Here is an 18,585-nt window from a genome sequence, read left to right on the forward strand (position 1 = left end):
CATCTCTGTCTTCTAAAGTCACATTTTGGCAAATATATAAAATTAACATTTATATTTTTTTTTAGCTAGGAAATTAGTGTACTAACATAAAGGAGATAAAATATTTTTATATGGGCTTAGACCGCATAAAAGAAAATTGAATGAAGTCCAACTTTTGTCTTAAAATCCCGTATGAATCAATACCTACAGTGCCTTCAACCTTCAACCTTTTCCCACATATCATGCTTCAAACATAAAGATACCAAAGGTAAATTTTTGGTGAAGAATCAACAACAACTGAAACACAATTGTGAAGTTGAATGAAATTTATTGGTTATTTTAAATTTTTATGGACATTCAAAAACTGAAAAGTGGGGCGTGCAATATTATTCAGCCCCTTTAACTTAATACTTTGTTGCGCCTCCTTTTTCTGCGATTACAGCTGCAAGTCGCTTGGGGTATGTCTCTATCAGTTTTGTACATCGAGAGACTGGAATTCTTGCCCGTTCTTCCTCGGCAAACAGCTCGAGCTCAGTGAGGTTTGATGGAGATCGTTTGTGAACAGCAGTTTTCAGCTCTTTCCACAGATTCTCGATTGGATTGAGGTCTGGACTCTGACTTGGCCATTCTAACACCTGGATACGTTTATTTGTGAACCATTCCATCATAGATTTTGCTTTATGTTTGGGATCATTGTCTTGATGGAAGACAAATCTCCATCCCAGTCTCAGGTCTTTTGCAGACTCCAACAGGTTTTCTTCAAGAATGGTCCTGTATTTGGCTCCATCTATCTTCCCATCAATTTTAACCATCTTCCCTGTCCCTGCTGAAGAAAAGCAGGCCCAAACCATGATGCTGCCACCACCATGTTTGACAGCGGGGGATGATGTGTTCAGGGTGATGAGCTGTGTTGCCTTTACGCCAAACATATAGTTTGGCATTGTTGCCACAAAGTTCGATTTTGGTTTCATCTGACCAGAGCACCTTCTTCCACATGTTTGGTGTGTCTCCCAGATGGCTTGTTGCAAACTTTAAACGACAGTTTTTATGGATATCTTTGAGAAATGGTTTTCTTCTTGCCACTCTTCCATAAAGGCCAGATTTGTGCAGTTTACGACTGATTGTTGTCCTATGGACTGACTGTCCCACCTCAGCTGTAGATCTCTGCAGTTCATCCAGAGTGATCATGGGCCTCTTGGCTGCGTCTCTGATCAGTCTTCTCCTTGTTTGAGATGAAAATTTAGAGGGACGGCCGGGTCTTGGTAGATTTGCAGTGGTATGATACGCCTTCCATTTCAATATGATTGCTTGCACAGTGCTCCTTGAGATGTTTAAAGTTTTGGAAATCATTTTGTATCCAAATCCAGCATTAAACTTCTCCACAACAGTATCACGAACCTGCCTGTTGTGTTCCTTCGTCTTCATGATGCTCTCTGTGCTTCAAACAGAACCCTGAGACTATCACAGAGCAGGTGCATTTATACGGAGACTTGATTACACACAGGTGGATTATATTTATCATCATTAGGCATTTAGGACAAAATTGGATCATTCAGAGATCCACAATGAACTTCTGGAATGAGTTTGCTGCACTGAAAGTAAGGGGGCCGAATAACATTGCACGCCCCACTTTTCAGTTTTTGAATTTCCACAAAAATTTAAAATAACCAATAAATTTCGTTCAGCTTCACAATTGTGTTCCACTTGTTCATTCTTCACCAAAAATTTACATTTGGTATCTTTATGTTTGAAGCATATGTGGGAAAAGGTTGAAAAGTTCCAGGGGGGCGAATTCTTTCGCAAGGCACTGTGCATGCTATCTATTGCAGTCTGAGTAAGTCTCTAATTCTTTCTTTCCCGTTAGGGGTTCATGTAACTGCTCCTTCTCTCCCAATGCTTTACACTGCAGCTCTGAGTCTGAGGAGTTCTTAAATCAACCTCCTTCCTCATCACTTAGTTAGACTGGCTGATAATCGGGAAATGAGTGTTCGTAGGAGCTCTTTCGCTATTATCGGCCTGCCTAAACAGGCTTGTAAAAACCTGATGGATGACTCTTGTTTGTTGGATACAATGGTTTATAAAGGGAACCTGTCAGCCGATTCATGTTGCCCAAACCACAGTTGGCACAAATAGCAAAATTAAGAAGAAAACCAACTTTGAAGAGTCAGCCGGGAGCTATGCTACTCAGATGACTTTCCAAGAGGCCGGTCCCCACCACCTTCTGTGTACCCCAGTTCCTTATACACACACAGACAGAGACTAGACCATTTAGGGGATCTGGGCAGGAAGGAGACTCGGGGTCCAGCCTCCGATTAGTCACCTGATCAACTTGGCTCCCAGAGGTTTTTCAAAATGTTTTCTCTGACACCCCACAACATACAATGCTGCAGTAGCCAGACTGTCATGCTTGTGATTCGGGCAGCATGAGTCGGCTGACAGGTTCCCTTTATAAGTAGGCTTAGAATTCCTTGTTATTGGCAGCACATTGTCCTATGTTGATAGGTAACGTGCTGCCGGTAATGTGGTATTCTTTTAGGCAAAGAACTACTGTATTAACAATCATTCTTTGTGCCTAACATTTCCGGTCAGCCCATCTAAACAAGCCAATAAACGACTGACGAACAACATGTATGTAGCCCATCGGCAGTTGTTTAATGGCCAACATTAGACAAAGTTCAGGTTGGCTTCTATGTAGAAGCACAAGCTCTGCAAGGAGGTAATACATAGAGAATGGATTTCGTGCACAGGATAAAGATAGACTTAAATCGGCTAAACCTCTGAGAAAAAAGGTTCTCTGAGAACAGCCAGATAGAAATTTAGTCTTTGAGGTGGACCTGGAAGTGGACCTGGAAGAGGTTAAAGTTAGGGTTACGGTGCATGCAAAATAATGTATTGGGCTGTGTACTTGTCTCCATATTCTTTGTTTTTTCTCTAGTGACCCTGATTATAAGATGTTGGCACATCGCTCTTGTTTTATCTTATTCCTGTAAAGCAAAATGCAGCAATAGGTCAGGTGTGAGACAAAGACTGGGGCTCGAATTCTCCATTTTCTGTTATAGGAGTATAGATTTCTGAGTTTCCATAGCAATCGAATCTCAAGGCTTAACCTAAATGGAGACATAGGATAATTTAAGTCTGCAGGGGCAAAAAAATACCTTCAGACACCAGTCTGCATAGAATAGAATGTGCCGTGATATGACATGCCGACCACAAGTCCATGATATGACACGCCGACCACAAATGTTCTCTGCCTTTAGACTCGGGGGGGGGGGGGGGGGGGGTGGATATAGCTCCTTGATGATGAAAATTAAACGCGACCATGTTTCATAAATATGACTTAACTTTCTGGTTGGAGGTAAGGGTTTATTGTCCTCATTGTGCTATTTTTTTCACCCATGTACTAGTTCCATTATGAAGACTTCTTTACCGCACATTGTACCCAAGAGGCTGTATGTACCATAACCTTTGTATTGATGCATAACGCTATGAGAAGGGACAGGTGCTACAGTTGATGATGTTTTCCAGAAGCAAGTTGAAAAAGAGAGAAAATTGTTCAGCTCTCCAGCACAGAAAATTTCCTCTTAAAATCTTTTTGATAAAGTCATCCAAAAGACAAAAAATAGCTCTGTGTATGAGAGAGAAAATGAAGAGGTTGCTGAAAGGGCCTGTAGAAAAGCTCTCGACGAACCACGACGAGCAAACTTCTCCTGTGGAGATTGATAGTGACTTGTTCGTGTGTGAGATAAAACGAAAATCAAACATGGATGTCCAAGCCACTTGCGACTTCACGGAGATGACTGGAGAAACCAAGATGCCAATTAATTGTTCCAAAGAAACGGATTCCAGTTGGCAACCAAGTGTTCAATTTTCTCTTGCATCGAAGGAACACAACAGTCATGACACGGCAGAGCAGAGTTCTTCTGATGATCAGAGTTCAGACGTGATGTCACCTAGTCAAAGTAATGGACACATTACTGACCAACAGGATCTTTCCACCATTAGTATTACCATGAGTTGGAAGGAAATAACCGAAAATAATGAGCTTCTCTGCCAAAACAATCCATCCGAATGCTTCTCTAGAGGAAGTTCTGACACAAGTGACCGGTCTGGTGATGTGGTGGACTACATCTTAAAAGAACTGCAAGGCATCAGTCGCATTCAGTCAGAAATAGCAGAGCTCCGTCAACACTTGACTTTAATCAAGGGGTCGGTGGATGAGGTGTCCACCTGTGTGGACTCTGTTCTAAATGAGATTGAGGTTTTACAATTAGGATCTTCCCCAAAAAGCCCAATGATTTCACCATGTGGAGAGACAAGTAGGGATACTTTATGTGACGACACGGTGTTATATTTTTATGGGATCTCTGAGCATGAAGACGAGAACACTTTGGAGAGGATTCATTGTTTCCTGTGTGAACACCATTGCTTTAATGGCATCCAAAGTAGAGAATATATAAAAGAGGCCTACCGACTTGACTCTGGATCCAGTACTTTAGGACCAAGACCAACTGTAGTAAAACTTTCTCATCCAGAGCACAAGGATATTATACTTCAAAAATCAGACAACTTCCAAAGTGCCGGAGTAAAAATTGTTCCATTTGAAGAACATAATTTACAAAGTAGAATAAGAGCAAATTCTCTGTCGGTTCTTCAGCAGGGCTTACGAGAAAATCGCTGGAGCTCCCTAAGTCTAGATAAAGAAGTGGTAAGGACAGATGAGACTGCATGTGAGCGTAAAACAGAGTCGTTTAGAATAAGATATCAGAACAAAAGCACAGAGGCCACTTGTGGTGGAGAGGAATTTCTTTATGCACAGAAATGCACTTTGGCCAAAAAATGCAGCATATCTGATGGAGAATCTGTCAGAGTTGACGGCAAGGAGAGTTGTGAGCAATGTCTGGAGAAAAGTGTAAGTCATCTTTGTATTCGTCTCGACTCCCAAGAGTCTCAGAAAAACCTTCATTTCACCAACCTGCCTTCGTCTGGTGAGAAAACTGCTTGTCGATGCTCGAGATTACTGAGTCGTTCTAACCATTTGAGTGCATCTTCAGAGGCAGAAGAGGCAGAAATTGCAATACACCGTTGCTGCTCAATTGTAGATGACCACGATGGGATGTTTAAAGGAGAAGGAGACCTTGTTTCATGTGACTCCCGGGTACAATTTCGTAGCACAGAAAAAATTAACGTGATTATTAAAGACCAGTCAGGCAGTTTTACCTCTTTGAGCTTTGATGACACAATGGACAAGTGTTCTGCTGGTACTGTTACAGAAACTCTTAAAGAAGTTGTCCACATAGACTTGGATGGTCCAGATAAGAGTGGTCACGTCTTAAGAGATTTCCTCGATCAACCCAATGAAAACATAGATATAGTTGACATCAAGTTTTATGCAAATAAATTAGGGAAAGCGCTTAACCATTTCCGGTCGGCTTTGAAAGTGGTCTTTAATAAGCTTGAAAGTCCAGATGATTTTATGGAAAGTAAGCCTCCTGGGTTTCCAATTCCTGATAATGACACTCTGCAAAGACTAAACAGTCTTGAAAGTGGTCACTTCAATGATAGCATTCCCACACATTCGAGCATGAGTAATAGTTACAGCTCAAGCTCCAATCTAAAAGAAGATGCCTATTTTGTCCTCAACAGAGTCCCTTCTCTTCCTCATGAATCGTCTATTCCCTCACTGATCCTGTCTCCTGATGTAGACCTTAATGGCCCCCAGATAATAGTTTCTCCTGATCAGGCACTGCAAAGCAGTGACCTATTGGAGGGAGTGAAGGAAGGCAAAACTTTAAGGCTTGACCAAGTATGTGTAGAGACCATCTACCTGAATAAATGCATAAATAATTTCAAAAATGTCTTGCGAGAGAAGAAGAAGATGCAACGGAAGCTCCTCAAAGACATTGTTCAAGAAACATTTTGGGTTTCCGGTGAAGAAACAAATGCAGGTACAGCATGTCAAATTATGCACTCCCAAGTATGACATTTTTTTGTACTTTATGTTGTGTTGTGTTCTCTAATGTTTTATGTGATGAAACGCATTCTGGTTACGGTAAGAGCTCAAGAACTTCTAGCGATAGCCTATGTTTTTTGGATATTGTAAGTATCACTTCTGCCAAATCTCCACCCAACAATAGATGTTGGCTATAAGTATAATATCTAAGGTCATACAATGAAATTGCTTCTGGTTTTAGAAGAATTCTCTATTTTGGTGTAAATCACTGAGGGATTAAAGTCTTTACTGACCCACATGGGCAAATACTGCTTCATGAAGCAATATACAAGGTACAAACGTCACAGTGGGTTCACTTTTAAGTTTACTTGGAGAGTAACATAACTTTGACTTGGACTAAGACTTTACAGTCCTGTAATGAAGATCAGGAGGGAGGCACAAAAGGCCCAAAACTTTAAAAAATAAAAATGTAGACCTTCAGAGAGCACTGCTTTCTTATGGAGGCTTCTGTGATGCCTAGGAGGATTGCCAACTCTTCCGGGAGTCGTCCGAAGCCTCCCAGATGATCTGGAAGAGTTGATAAGTTTGGCAAAGACTGATTTGCTGAAATCTTGCCGCCTGGTAACGTCGTATTTCACCTTGTATGTGGATATGCAGTATTGCCCTAGCAACCAGGCTAAAATTATTCTACGTGTCGCATTATCGTTGTGATGTGAGGAGACCACGCTCATTCCATGACGCATCATCTAATTTATTAAAAAATACTTATTAGGTAGAAGACCTCCTTAAACGGGTGGTTTTATCTTCTTTAAGGGATCCTCTGATACTCATAAGTGCTTTGTTGCAGGTACTTCTGCAAATCGCTGGAGGCAGAAAGTATTCAATTTCCATGTAGTGCCCCCAGAGGGAAATGAAGCATTACATTCACAAACCATTGATTTTCATGGACATTTTGCAATCTCTGGGTGTTCTGGATCCTCCAGAGCAAGACTCTTTGCTGCTGCTCTATCTCCAAATTTCATTTCAGGAACTGTGAAAATATAGTTTCTAACTCGCTGTTAATTTCTCTACAAACCCCCCATCCTTGTGTCCAGCTGTCCGTTACACCCCCTTATTATCGGGCATGTGGAAGCGGTCTTTCTCGGTAATTCCACTGCATTATTTTTCCATCTCCTCGCTCAGCAGAGCTTCTAATTTTATACTTTTCTGAAACTTTGCCATTAGGCCCTGAGTGAATTGTTCTGTTTCCTGTAGATTAATATGATCACGTTGTTCCATAAATGACAGGTTAGTAACGTTTTATTACCTCTCGGCCCACGAGTGCCAGAGTCCGTGCTTACAGGCTCCCAATCGAATCATGTCAGTCACATACTCCCCCGCACTGAACCGTCCATCATCCACCAGCCTTTGTGATGTGTGCATGGAACATACTGTTCATTCTTGAAATTGTTGCCGTTTTACCTTTTACTCCCTGGAGTTTGCAACCTTCAGTTTAGCTCTTCTCCTGCTACCTTCAAAGTATTTTCCATAAAGTTGTGAAGTCTTGATGCTCCTTTTTGAATCATTCACTTGCTTTTTTTTTTACTGTGGTTGTCAGCCACTAATGGCAGCCATTACAGTGCCACCAGCCTGGTCGGTCAGTTTTCCAATTTTGATTAATATCCCCAACTTCCTATCACCTCGCCCATTCACATGAAGTAGCTTTTGGCTGAACACTCATTCTTGTTCCTCTTTAATTCCCCTTACAGACACATATTCAGTTCAGCTGGACATGGCATGTATTTTTTTTATCAGGAGAGGGGAGGATGCTTTTGCCAGATTCCTTTTGGGGGGTTGCTTTATCTCCCTTGAGAACGAAAGGATCAGACATTGGAAATCAAGATACCCGAATCACCTCCCAACATCATCTATCGGTGGGGAGTTAGGAGGCCCCATGCCCAAGAAATTGGCCAGTCCTGATAAAATTGGTGGGTTTTCCCAGCTTCCTTTATGTAAGGGCACCTTTGTAGAGAACTAAGAATTAAATTGGGAATTGTAGTAGTATGAACTCCAGCACTTTCTTTTTATATTTTATTGAAAATCTAAATGAATACTAAAAAAAAACTGTAGAAATGAATTTTTTGCCAAGTTCCGAGCTCATATTTGTACTCAAACATCTGCACAAGTATACCTAATTCCTTTTTTAAAATAACGTGCCACCGGGCAGTAGCCGTGGGTCAAGTGCTTGTTTCTTGCTCTCTGGTACGTTACGTGAAATTGGGGTCCTGGCTGGGTGTGTGCACTTGTGCTGTGAAGGTGCTACACCCATGCAGGTCGCATGTAACCAATGTTGCTGGTTGGCCAGGACCAGATGTTTCATAGTTCGAGAGAGACCACCAGAATAAAATAAACTTTTTACTCAACATTAGCTTGGGAAGGTTTATGTACAGTGGATAGCAGATACAGGTCTTTTCAAACGTAACATTTTCCTCACACAAATTTAAAGGGCCACTGTCACCCCCCCCCAGCCGTTATAAACTAAAAGAGCCACCTTGTGCAGCAGTAATGCTGCAGTCTAACAAGGTGGCTCTTTTAGTTTTTGATTCATTTATTACCTCAAAAAAGCGTTTTAAAAATTGGCCACACATACCAGATATTGTACCAGGAGGCTGTCCGAATCGTCCTGTATGAAGCTCCCAACTGCCGTCACTCTTCTCTTCAGGGGCGATGGTACCCGCCCCCTGAGCGCTGTTATCTTCTGAAATCCGGCGCCTGCGCTGTGCGTGCCTGCCTGGGGCCTGCGCAGTGTTCATTGTCAGTGCGGCCACACTTGCTGAATCCCCCGCCCCGCACTGTTATTCATTATGCACAGTGCGGGGCTGGGGTTCCTAGGAAGGCGGGGGAGCTGGGGAGCATCGGAGCTGGGGAGCGTCTAAACAGCGCAGTGCGCATGCCCAGGAACCCCAGCCCCGCACTGTGCATAATGAATAACAGTGCGGGGCGGGGGATTCAGCAACAGTGTGGCCGCACTGACAATGAACACTGCGCAGGCCCCAGGCAGGCACGCACAGCGCAGGCGCCGGATTTCAGAAGATAACAGCGCTCAGGGGGCGGGTACCATCGCCCCTGAAGAGAAGAGTGACGGCAGTTGGGAGCTTCATAGAGGACGCTTCGGACCGCCTCCTGGTACAATATCTGGTATGTGTGGCCAATTTTTAAAACGCTTTTTTGAGGTAATAAATGAATCAAAAACTAAAAGAGCCACCTTGTTAGACTGCAGCATTACTGCTGCACAAGGTGGCTCTTTTAGTTTATAACGGCTGGGGGGGTGACAGTGGCCCTTTAAATTCCTTTCTCTTATCTCTTGTCCTCTGTCTTTACTATTCCTCACTACTTCACCACAACCCAGCTCGACACTACAGTTCAGCTAGCAAGAATCCTTTAGTCAACCCATGGTTGTGCGTCTTCTTTCCCCCCTGGGGAGCTACTTTGCCAGTATGGCCGGTGCTTATCTTGTCTTCTAGTGATGCTCTGGAAGTCCGGCCCGGGCACTCTTTTTTTTTTTTTTTGTCTCGCTTACTCCGTCGTTTCTAGGCTTTTTACTTTAAGGAATAATAAACTCATGGCCTTAAAGCTAATGTCCTCTCCCAGGTCTCATCTCCAATAAATTACTCTGTCTCTCGGTCACTCTTCCTTGTTTCTGCTCCGGATCATTCGATCTTTCACCTGGTCTTCTCTCACTTCTAGTGACACCCAAGCAACACGACACTGCTCACACCAGACTTTAGGTTTCTTTTCTATGCACTCGGGGCCCTATCTGATATCTCAACAGGAAACCGTCTTTCCCTTCAGTTTAGCCTCTTCCACTAGGAGCTAGTCCCAAACATTAACTCTTGCTTTTCCTGTTGTCAAGCAGCACACGTTATCAACATTACTAGCGCAAGTTATAATTCATTGCAGCAACACCTGTTTCTTCAAGGGGGAACATGGGCAATATGTCCATCTCCTTACACCTGCAGTACCAGCTTAATTGTATACCTATAGATTGTACCTAACAGAGGCGATCACAATGCCTCAAATGTCAAGCACGGGGTTCCCATAAAATTACCGAGGTGCTGCCGAGTCGATTGACTTCTTTCACACTTCAACCTCCTTCTTGTTTACTCTAGTCATCCAATTAGAGGCTTCTCTAGGGCATTGGCTTAGCTTTTACACTTGGGCCCTAGTCCCTAAGTAAGGCCATAGGCTACTTTGCCCCATAAGACACATTTTTAAATGGTGCATTGTAGATTATGGGACCCTCTTGCAAATTTTGCTTTGGGTCCTAAAAGTGGCTATATATTGGATGAACATTGACTCAAGCTGCCAATTTCGTTAATATCTTGTGTGTGGAGATGTTTTGTGTCTCCTCAGGTGATAGGGCAAAAAGGATCGGGTTATTGGACTTTATAAAAGCAGTAGGGTTTAGCAAAAAATAAAATATATATCAAATTTTGTTGATTATGGAGGGCGGATCTGATAGGAACAGCTGTCATCCAAATGCTATCTAAAGGGAATGGCCGCTGTGTCTTACAGTCTCTTGCAGTAAGAGTAAGTGCACACAGGGTCCGATTCATCAAGACTGGCGTTGTGACACTCCTGATTCATAAAGAGGTGCACGCCTGGAGGGTAAGACGAGTGGTGAGTGCCTCTTTGAGCAACACCGCAAATCTCACTCCAGTATAGGACTGGAGTAAGATTTCAGGCATGCGGAACGCTACAGCTCCTCATGAATTAGACAAGCTGTGGCTCCCCGCCTCAGCTCTGCCAATAGGGTGTAAAATTGTGAAAATGACAAAAGTGGCAAAATGTAGGCGCAATGGCAAGATGCACCTAAAGTTTACCTTTCAAACCTTTTACAACAGAATTCTGATGTGAAAGCTCTGATGAATTGCTGGCAAAGATTTTCTGAAACCGTCAAAAATTAGTTTTCCAGTGGAAACTGTTTTTTTTAAGAGTTTTTCCTGATGCAGTTTTGAAGTGTTTTCGATGCACTTCGGAACTTTTTTTTTTTTTTGCAGGCTTTTGATTGGACAGTGTTCAGTTTTTAGCATATTCCATCAGGAGCCGTCTCAAAAGTTCCATAGATTCACCTTTTCCCAGGTGACCTTCAAACCCTGAAGTGAAAAAAAACCTAAAAAACATCCCAAAATACTGAATGTCAACAGCAGCATGGTTTTAGAATAGAAAAATAAGTTTGAGTGAATTTTTTTTGTTCCAGCCCACTAAAAAACCCTCCTAAAACAAACCTCAGTGTCCACATACCCTAACTCTCTCTTGTTACAGGATACAGGTATACAGGTGCTTCTCACAAAATTAGAATATCATCAAAAAGTTTATTTCAGTTCTTCAATACAAAAAGTGAAACTCGTGTAATATATAGAGTCATTGCAAACAGAGTGATCTATTTCAATTGTTTATTTCTGTTAAAGTTGATGATTATGGCGTTACAGACAATGAAAACCCAAAGTCATTATCTCAGTAAATTAGAATAATTAGTAAAAAAACACTTGCAAAGGCTACCTAAACTTTTAAAAAGGTCCCTTAATCTGTTTCAGTAGGCTCCACAATCATGGGGAAGACTGCTGACTTGACTGATGTCCAGAAGGCAGTCATTGACACACTCCACAAGGAGGGTAAGCCACAAAAGGTCATTGCTAAAGAAGCTGGCTGTTCACAGAGTGCTGTATCCAAGAATATTAATGGAAAGTTGAGTGGAAGGAAAAAGTGTGGTAGAAAAAGTTGCACAAGCACCCGAGATAACCGCAGCCTTGAAAGGATTGTTAAGAAAATGTCACTCAAAAATTTGGGGGAGAATCACAAGGAGTGGACTGCTGCTGGAGACATTGCTGCAAGAGCCACCACAGACAGACGTATCCAGGACATGGGCTACAAGTGTCGCATTCCTTGTGTCAGGCCACTCATGACCAAAAGACCACACCAGAAGCGTCGGAAATGGTGGACACAACGCACAAAAAAATGTTACATGTAACATTTTTTGTGCCGGCGGTCTGCAACAACACGACGCATCCGTCGCACGACGGATGCAACGTGTGGCAATTCGTCGCAATGCGTCAGTAATGCAAGTGTATGGAGAAAAAACGCATTCTACAGGCAATTTTACAGGATGCGTTTTTTCTCCAAAACGACGCATTGCGACGTGCCTCGTACGATGCTAGTGTGAAAGCACCCTTACCTGGTCCTAAGGGGTTCAAGATGTTTTTAGATTAAAGTAAATTTTGCATTTCATTTGGAAATCAAGGTCCCAGTGTCTGGAGGAAGAGTGGAGAGGCCACAATCCAAGCTGCTGGAGGTCTAGTGTGAAGTTTCCACACTCAGTGATGGTTTGGGGAGCCATGTCATCTGCTGGTGTAGGTCCACTGTGTTTTATCAAGACCAAAGTTAGTGCAGCCGTCTACCAGGAAATGTTAGAGCACTTCATGCTTCCCTCTGCCGACAAGCTTTTTGGAGATGGAAGTTTCTTTCTCCAGCAGGACTTGGCACCTGTCCACACTGCCAAATGTACCAATACCTGGTTTACAAACAACAGTATCACTGGGCGTGATTGGCAGCATACTCACCTGACCTTAACCCCATAGAGAATCTATGGGGTGTTGTCAAGAAGACGACAAGAGACACCAGATAGAACAATGCAGACGAGCTGAAGGCTGCTATCAAAGCAACCTGGGCTTCCATAACCCCTCAGCAGTGCCACAGGCTGATCACCTCCATGCCACACCGCATTGAGGCAATAATTGATGCAAAAGGAGCCCCGACCAAGTATTGAGTGCATTTACTGAACATACATTTCAGTAGGCCAACATTTCGGATTTTAAAATAATTTTTCAAGCCGGTGTTATAAAGTATTCTAATTTACTGAGACAATGACTTTTGGGTTTTCATTGGCTGTAAGCCGTAATCATCAACAGAAATAAACACTTGAAATAGATCACTCTGTGTGTAATGAGATGTGTGTGTGTGTATGTGTTTATAATATATATATAATTGTGTATGTGTGTGTATATATATATATATATATATATATATATATATATGTATGTATGTATGTATGTGTGTATATATATATATATATATATATATATATATATATATATATATATATATATATATATATATATATATATGTATATATATATGTATATATATATGTATATATATATGTATATATATATATATATATGTATGTATATATATATATGTATGTATATATATATATATATATATATATATATATAGCAGCCACATAGTATATAGCACAGCCACGTAGTATATAGCACAGCCACATAGTATATAGCACAGCCACATAGTATATAGCACAGCCACGTAGTATATAGCACAGCCACGTAGTATATAGGAGCCATGTAGTATATAACAGCCCACGCAGTATATAACACTGCCCATGCAGTATATAGCACTGCCCATGTACTATATAGCACAGCCACGTAGTGTATAGCAGCCATGTAGTGTATGACAGCCACGTAGTATATAACACAGCCCACGTAATATATAGCAGCCACGTAGTATATAACACAGCCATGTAGTATATAGGAGCCACGTAGTATATAGCACAGCCACGTAGTATATAACACAGCCCACGCAGTTTATCGCACAGCCCACTAACAGACAGCCACGTAGTATATAGCACAGCCACGTAGTATATAGCACAGCCACGTAGTATATAGCACAGCCATGTAGTATATAGCACAGCCACGTAGAAAATAGCACAGCCACGTAGTATATAGCAGCCACTTAGTATATAACACTGCCCACGTAGTATATAGCACAGCCGCATTGTATATAACACAGCCCACGTAATATATAGCACAGCCCACGTTGTATATAACACAGCCCACGTAATATATAGCACAGCCCACATTGTATATAACACAGCCCATGTAGTATATAGCACAGGCACGTAGTATAAAACACAGCCCACGCAGTATATAACACTGTCCTTTAGCATATAACACTGCCCGCGCAGTAGGTAACACTGCCCGCGCAGTAGGTAACACTGCCCGCGCAGTAGGTAACACTGCCCGCGCAGTAGGTAACACTGCCCGCGCAGTAGGTAACACTGCCCGCGCAGTAGGTAACACTGCCCGCGCAGTAGGTAACACTGCCCGCGCAGTAGGTAAAAGTGCCCAAATACTATATAGCAGTGTGGGCACCATATACCCGTTAAAAAAATATAAATTAAAATTAAAAATAGTTATATACTCACCTTCCGTCTGCCCCCGGATCCAGGCGCTGTGTTTAATGATGCTCCTAGCGACGCTCTGGTCCCTAGAATGCATTGTGGTCTTGCGAGATGATGACGTAGCGGTCTCTCGAGAGCGCTGCGTCATCATCTCGCAAGACTGCAATGCATGGCCCAGAGCGTCGCGAGGAACGGGAAAGACGCCGGAAGGTGAGAATAGCACTATTTTTTATTTAATTATATAGTAGATATGTGTTTGTGTGTGTGTATGTATATGTGTGTGTATGTGTATATATATGTATGTGTGTATGTGTGTATATATATATATATATATATATATATATATATATATATATATATATATATATATATATATATATATATATATATATATATATATATATATATATATACACTCACCGGCCACTTTATTAGGTACACCATGCTAGTAACGGGTTGGACCCCCTTTTGCCTTCAGAACTGCCTCAAATCTTCGTGGCATAGATTCAACAAGGTGCTGGAAGCATTCCTCAGAGATTTTGGTCCATATTGACATGATGGCATCACACAGTTGCCGCAGATTTGTCGGCTGCACATCCCAAAGATGCTCCATACAAGGCAGGATGGATCCATGCTTTCATGTTGTTTACGCCAAATTCTGACCCTACCATCCGAATGTCGCAGCAGAAATCGAGACTCATCAGACCAAGCAACGTTTTTCCAATCTTCTACTGTCCAATTTCGATGAGCTTGTACAAATTGTAGCCTCAGTTTCCTGTTCTTAGCTGAAAGGAGTGGTACCCGGTGTGGTCTTCTGCTGCTGTAGCCCATCTGCCTCAAAGTTCGATGCACTGTGCGTTCAGAGATGCTCTTAGGCCTACCTTGGTTGTAACGGGTGGCGATTTGAGTCACTGTTGCCTTTCTATCAGCTCGAACCAGTCTGCCCATTCTCCTCTGACCTCTGGCATCAACAAGGCATTTCCGCCCACAGAACTGCCGCTCACTGGATTTTTTTTCTTTTTCGGGCCATTCTCTGTAAACCCTAGAGATGGTTGTGCGTGAAAATCCCAGTAGATCAGCAGTTTCTGAAATACTCAGACCAGCCCTTCTGGCACCAACAACCATGCCACGTTCAAAGGCACTCAAATCACCTTTCTTCCCCATACTGATGCTCGGTTTGAACTGCAGGAGATTGTCTTGACCATGTCTACATGCCTAAATGCACTGAGTTGCCGCCATGTGATTGGCTGATTAGAAATTAAGTGTTAACAAGAAGTTGGACAGGTGTACCTAATAAAGTGGCCGGTGAGTGTATATATATATATATATATATATATATATATATATATATATATATATATATATATATATATATATATATATTTGGATAACATACATACATAGACGATTTTGCAAGTTTTCCCACCTACAAAGAATGGAGAGGTCTGTAATTGTTATTGTGGGTGCATTTCAACTGTGAGAGACAGAATCTAAAAATAAAAGCCAGGAAATCGCGTTGTATGATTTTTAAATAATTAAACTGCATTTCATTGCATGAAATAAGTATTTGATCACCTACCAACCAGCAAGAATTCTGTCTCACAGACCTGTGAGTTTTTCTTTAAGAAGCCCTTCTGCTCTGGACTCATTACCTGTAACCTACAAGAGAAAAAAAGTAAGCAAAAACCCTGATGTAACTAAGTAAAAAAGCAAAAGTGCATTTAAATAAGAGTTTTTAGTAATACTGTTTTTTGATCAAAAAATAGCACAAAAGCCATCCCACCTCGTCAAGGTAACTCTGATCGGGACAGTCCTACACTGTCTAATATTAAAACCTTACCATGTGTCAATGTTGACCTCAGTGTGAATAAGGGCAGACAAAAGGACTGGGCCCAACCAGTGAAACACCAGACTGTGGAAGCCTTATATACAATCTCCAGCTCAGAAACAGGGAGGCCACACCACACTTTTTTTTCTCTTGTAGGTTTTAATGTTTTGTGGCCAATGTGAACATGTGTTTAACCTCTGCATGTGCACCAACTCAAATTAAGCTCAATTTTTGTGTTTTTTTTTTTCTTTTTTTCTCCGTATTGTTGCATTCTGTGCAAGCCAGGGTGTGGCCTCCCTGTTTCTGAGCTGAAACTCAATGTTGCCCAGCGACTGGCCCGAAACCTGAAAGACTTGGAGAAGATCTATATGGAGGAGTGGGCCAAAATCCCTTTTGCACTGTGTTCAAACGTGCTTAAGAACTACAGGAAACATCTGACCTCTGTAATTGCAAACAAAGGCTTTTGTACCAAATATTTAGTTCTGTTTTTCTACTGTATCAAATACTTATTTCATGCAGTCAAATGCAAATTAGTTGTGTAAAAATCATACAAAGTGATATATATATATATATATATATATATATATATATATATATATATATATATATATATATATATATATATATATATATATATACACTCACCGGCCACTTTATTAGGTACACCTGTCCAACTTCTTGTTAACACTTAATTTCGAATCAGCCAATCACATGGCGGCAACTCAGTGCATTTAGGCATGTAGATATGGTCAAGACAATCTCCTGCAGTTCAAACCGAGCATCAGTATGGGGAAGAAAGGTGATTTGAGTGCCTTTGAACGTGGCATGGTTGTTGGTGCCAGAAGGGCTGGTCTGAGTATTTCAGAAACTGCTGATCTACTGGGATTTTCACGCACAACCATCTCTAGGGTTTACAGAGAATGGTCCGAAAAAGAAAAAAAATCCAGTGAGCAGCAGTTCTGTGGGCGGAAATGCCTTGTTGATGCCAGAGGTCAGAGGAGAATGGGCAGACTGGTTCGAGCTGATAGAAAGGCAACAGTGACTCAAATCGCCACCCGTTACAACCAAGGTAGGCCTAAGAGCATCTCTGAACGCACAGTGCGTCGAACTTTGAGACAGATGGGCTACAGCAGCAGAAGACCACACCGGGTACCACTCCTTTCAGCTAAGAACAGGAAACTGAGGCTACAATTTGTACAAGCTCATCGAAATTGAACAGTAGAAGATTGGAAAAACGTTGCTTGGTCTGATGAGTCTCGATTTCTGCTGCGACATTCGGATGGTAGGGTCAGAATTTGGCGTAAACAACATGAAAGCATGGATCCATCCTGCCTTGTATGGAGCATCTTTGGGATGTGCAGCCGACAAATCTGCGGCAACTGTGTGATGCCATCATGTCAATATGGACCAAAATCTCTGAGGAATGCTTCCAGCACCTTGTTGAATCTATGCCACGAAGAATTGAGGCAGTTCTGAAGGCAAAAGGGGGTCCAACCCGTTACTAGCATGGTGTACCTAATAAAGTGGCCGGTGAGTGTATATATGTATATATGTGTATATATATATATATATATATATATACAGGTCCTTCTCAAAAAATTAGCATATAGTGTTAAATTTCATTATTTACCATAATGTAATGATTACAATTAAACTTTCATATATTATAGATTCATTATCCACCAACTGAAATTTGTCAGGTCTTTTATTGTTTTAATACTGATGATTTTGGCATACAACTCCTGATAACCCAAAAAACCTGTCTCAATAAATTAGCATATCAAGAAAAGGTTCTCTAAATGACCTATTACCCTAATCTTCTGAATCAACTAATTAACTCTAAACACATGCAAAAGATACCTGAGGCTTTTAAAAACTCCCTGCCTGGTTCATTACTCAAAACCCCCATCATGGGTAAGACTAGCGACCTGACAGATGTCAAGAAGGCCATCATTGACACCCTCAAGCAAGAGGGTAAGACCCAGAAAGAAATTTCTCAACAAATAGGCTGTTCCCAGAGTGCTGTATCAAGGCACCTCAATGGTAAGTCTGTTGGAAGGAAACAATGTGGCAGAAAACGCTGTACAACAAGAAGAGGTGACCGGACCCTGAGGAAGATTGTGGAGAAGGACCGATTCCAGACCTTGGGGAACCTGAGGAAGCAGTGGACTGAGTCTGGTGTGGAAACATCCAGTGCCACCGTGCACAGGCGTGTGCAGGAAATGGGCTACAGGTGCCGCATTCCCCAGGTAAAGCCACTTTTGAACCATAAACAGCGGCAGAAGCGCCTGACCTGGGCTACAGAGAAGCAGCACTGGACTGTTGCTAAGTGGTCCCAAGTACTTTTTTCTGATGAAAGCAAATTTTGCATGTCATTCGGAAATCAAGGTGCCAGAGTCTGGAGGAAGACTGGGGAGAAGGAAATGCCAAAATGCCTGAAGTCCAGTGTCAAGTACCCACAGTCAGTGATGGTGTGGGGTGCCATGTCAGCTGCTGGTGTTGGTCCACTGTGTTTCATCAAGGGCAGGGTCAATGCAGCTAGCTATCAGGAGATTTTGGAGCACTTCATGCTTCCATCGGCTGAAATGCTTT

The 18,585-nt window shown here is 42.0% G+C and overlaps 1 protein-coding gene across 7 annotated transcripts in view; it reads left to right on the plus strand.

The window, feature by feature from the left end:
* Window positions 1-18,585, plus strand: part of UNC13B (unc-13 homolog B) — a 328,189-nt gene that overhangs the window by 189,620 nt on the left and 119,984 nt on the right. The window contains exon 2 of one of the 7 annotated variants that reach the window (XM_077284716.1): window positions 3,384-5,924. The exons of the other annotated variants lie outside the window; for them this stretch is intronic. Within the exon in view, the coding sequence (XP_077140831.1) occupies window positions 3,491-5,924 (2,434 nt within the window). The 5' untranslated portion in view covers window positions 3,384-3,490. The remainder of the gene's footprint in view (window positions 1-3,383; window positions 5,925-18,585) is intronic. 7 annotated transcript variants of the gene reach the window in all.

The sequence above is a fragment of the Ranitomeya variabilis genome, chromosome 1, assembly GCF_051348905.1.
Source record: "Ranitomeya variabilis isolate aRanVar5 chromosome 1, aRanVar5.hap1, whole genome shotgun sequence".
Taxonomy (NCBI): domain Eukaryota; kingdom Metazoa; phylum Chordata; class Amphibia; order Anura; family Dendrobatidae; genus Ranitomeya; species Ranitomeya variabilis.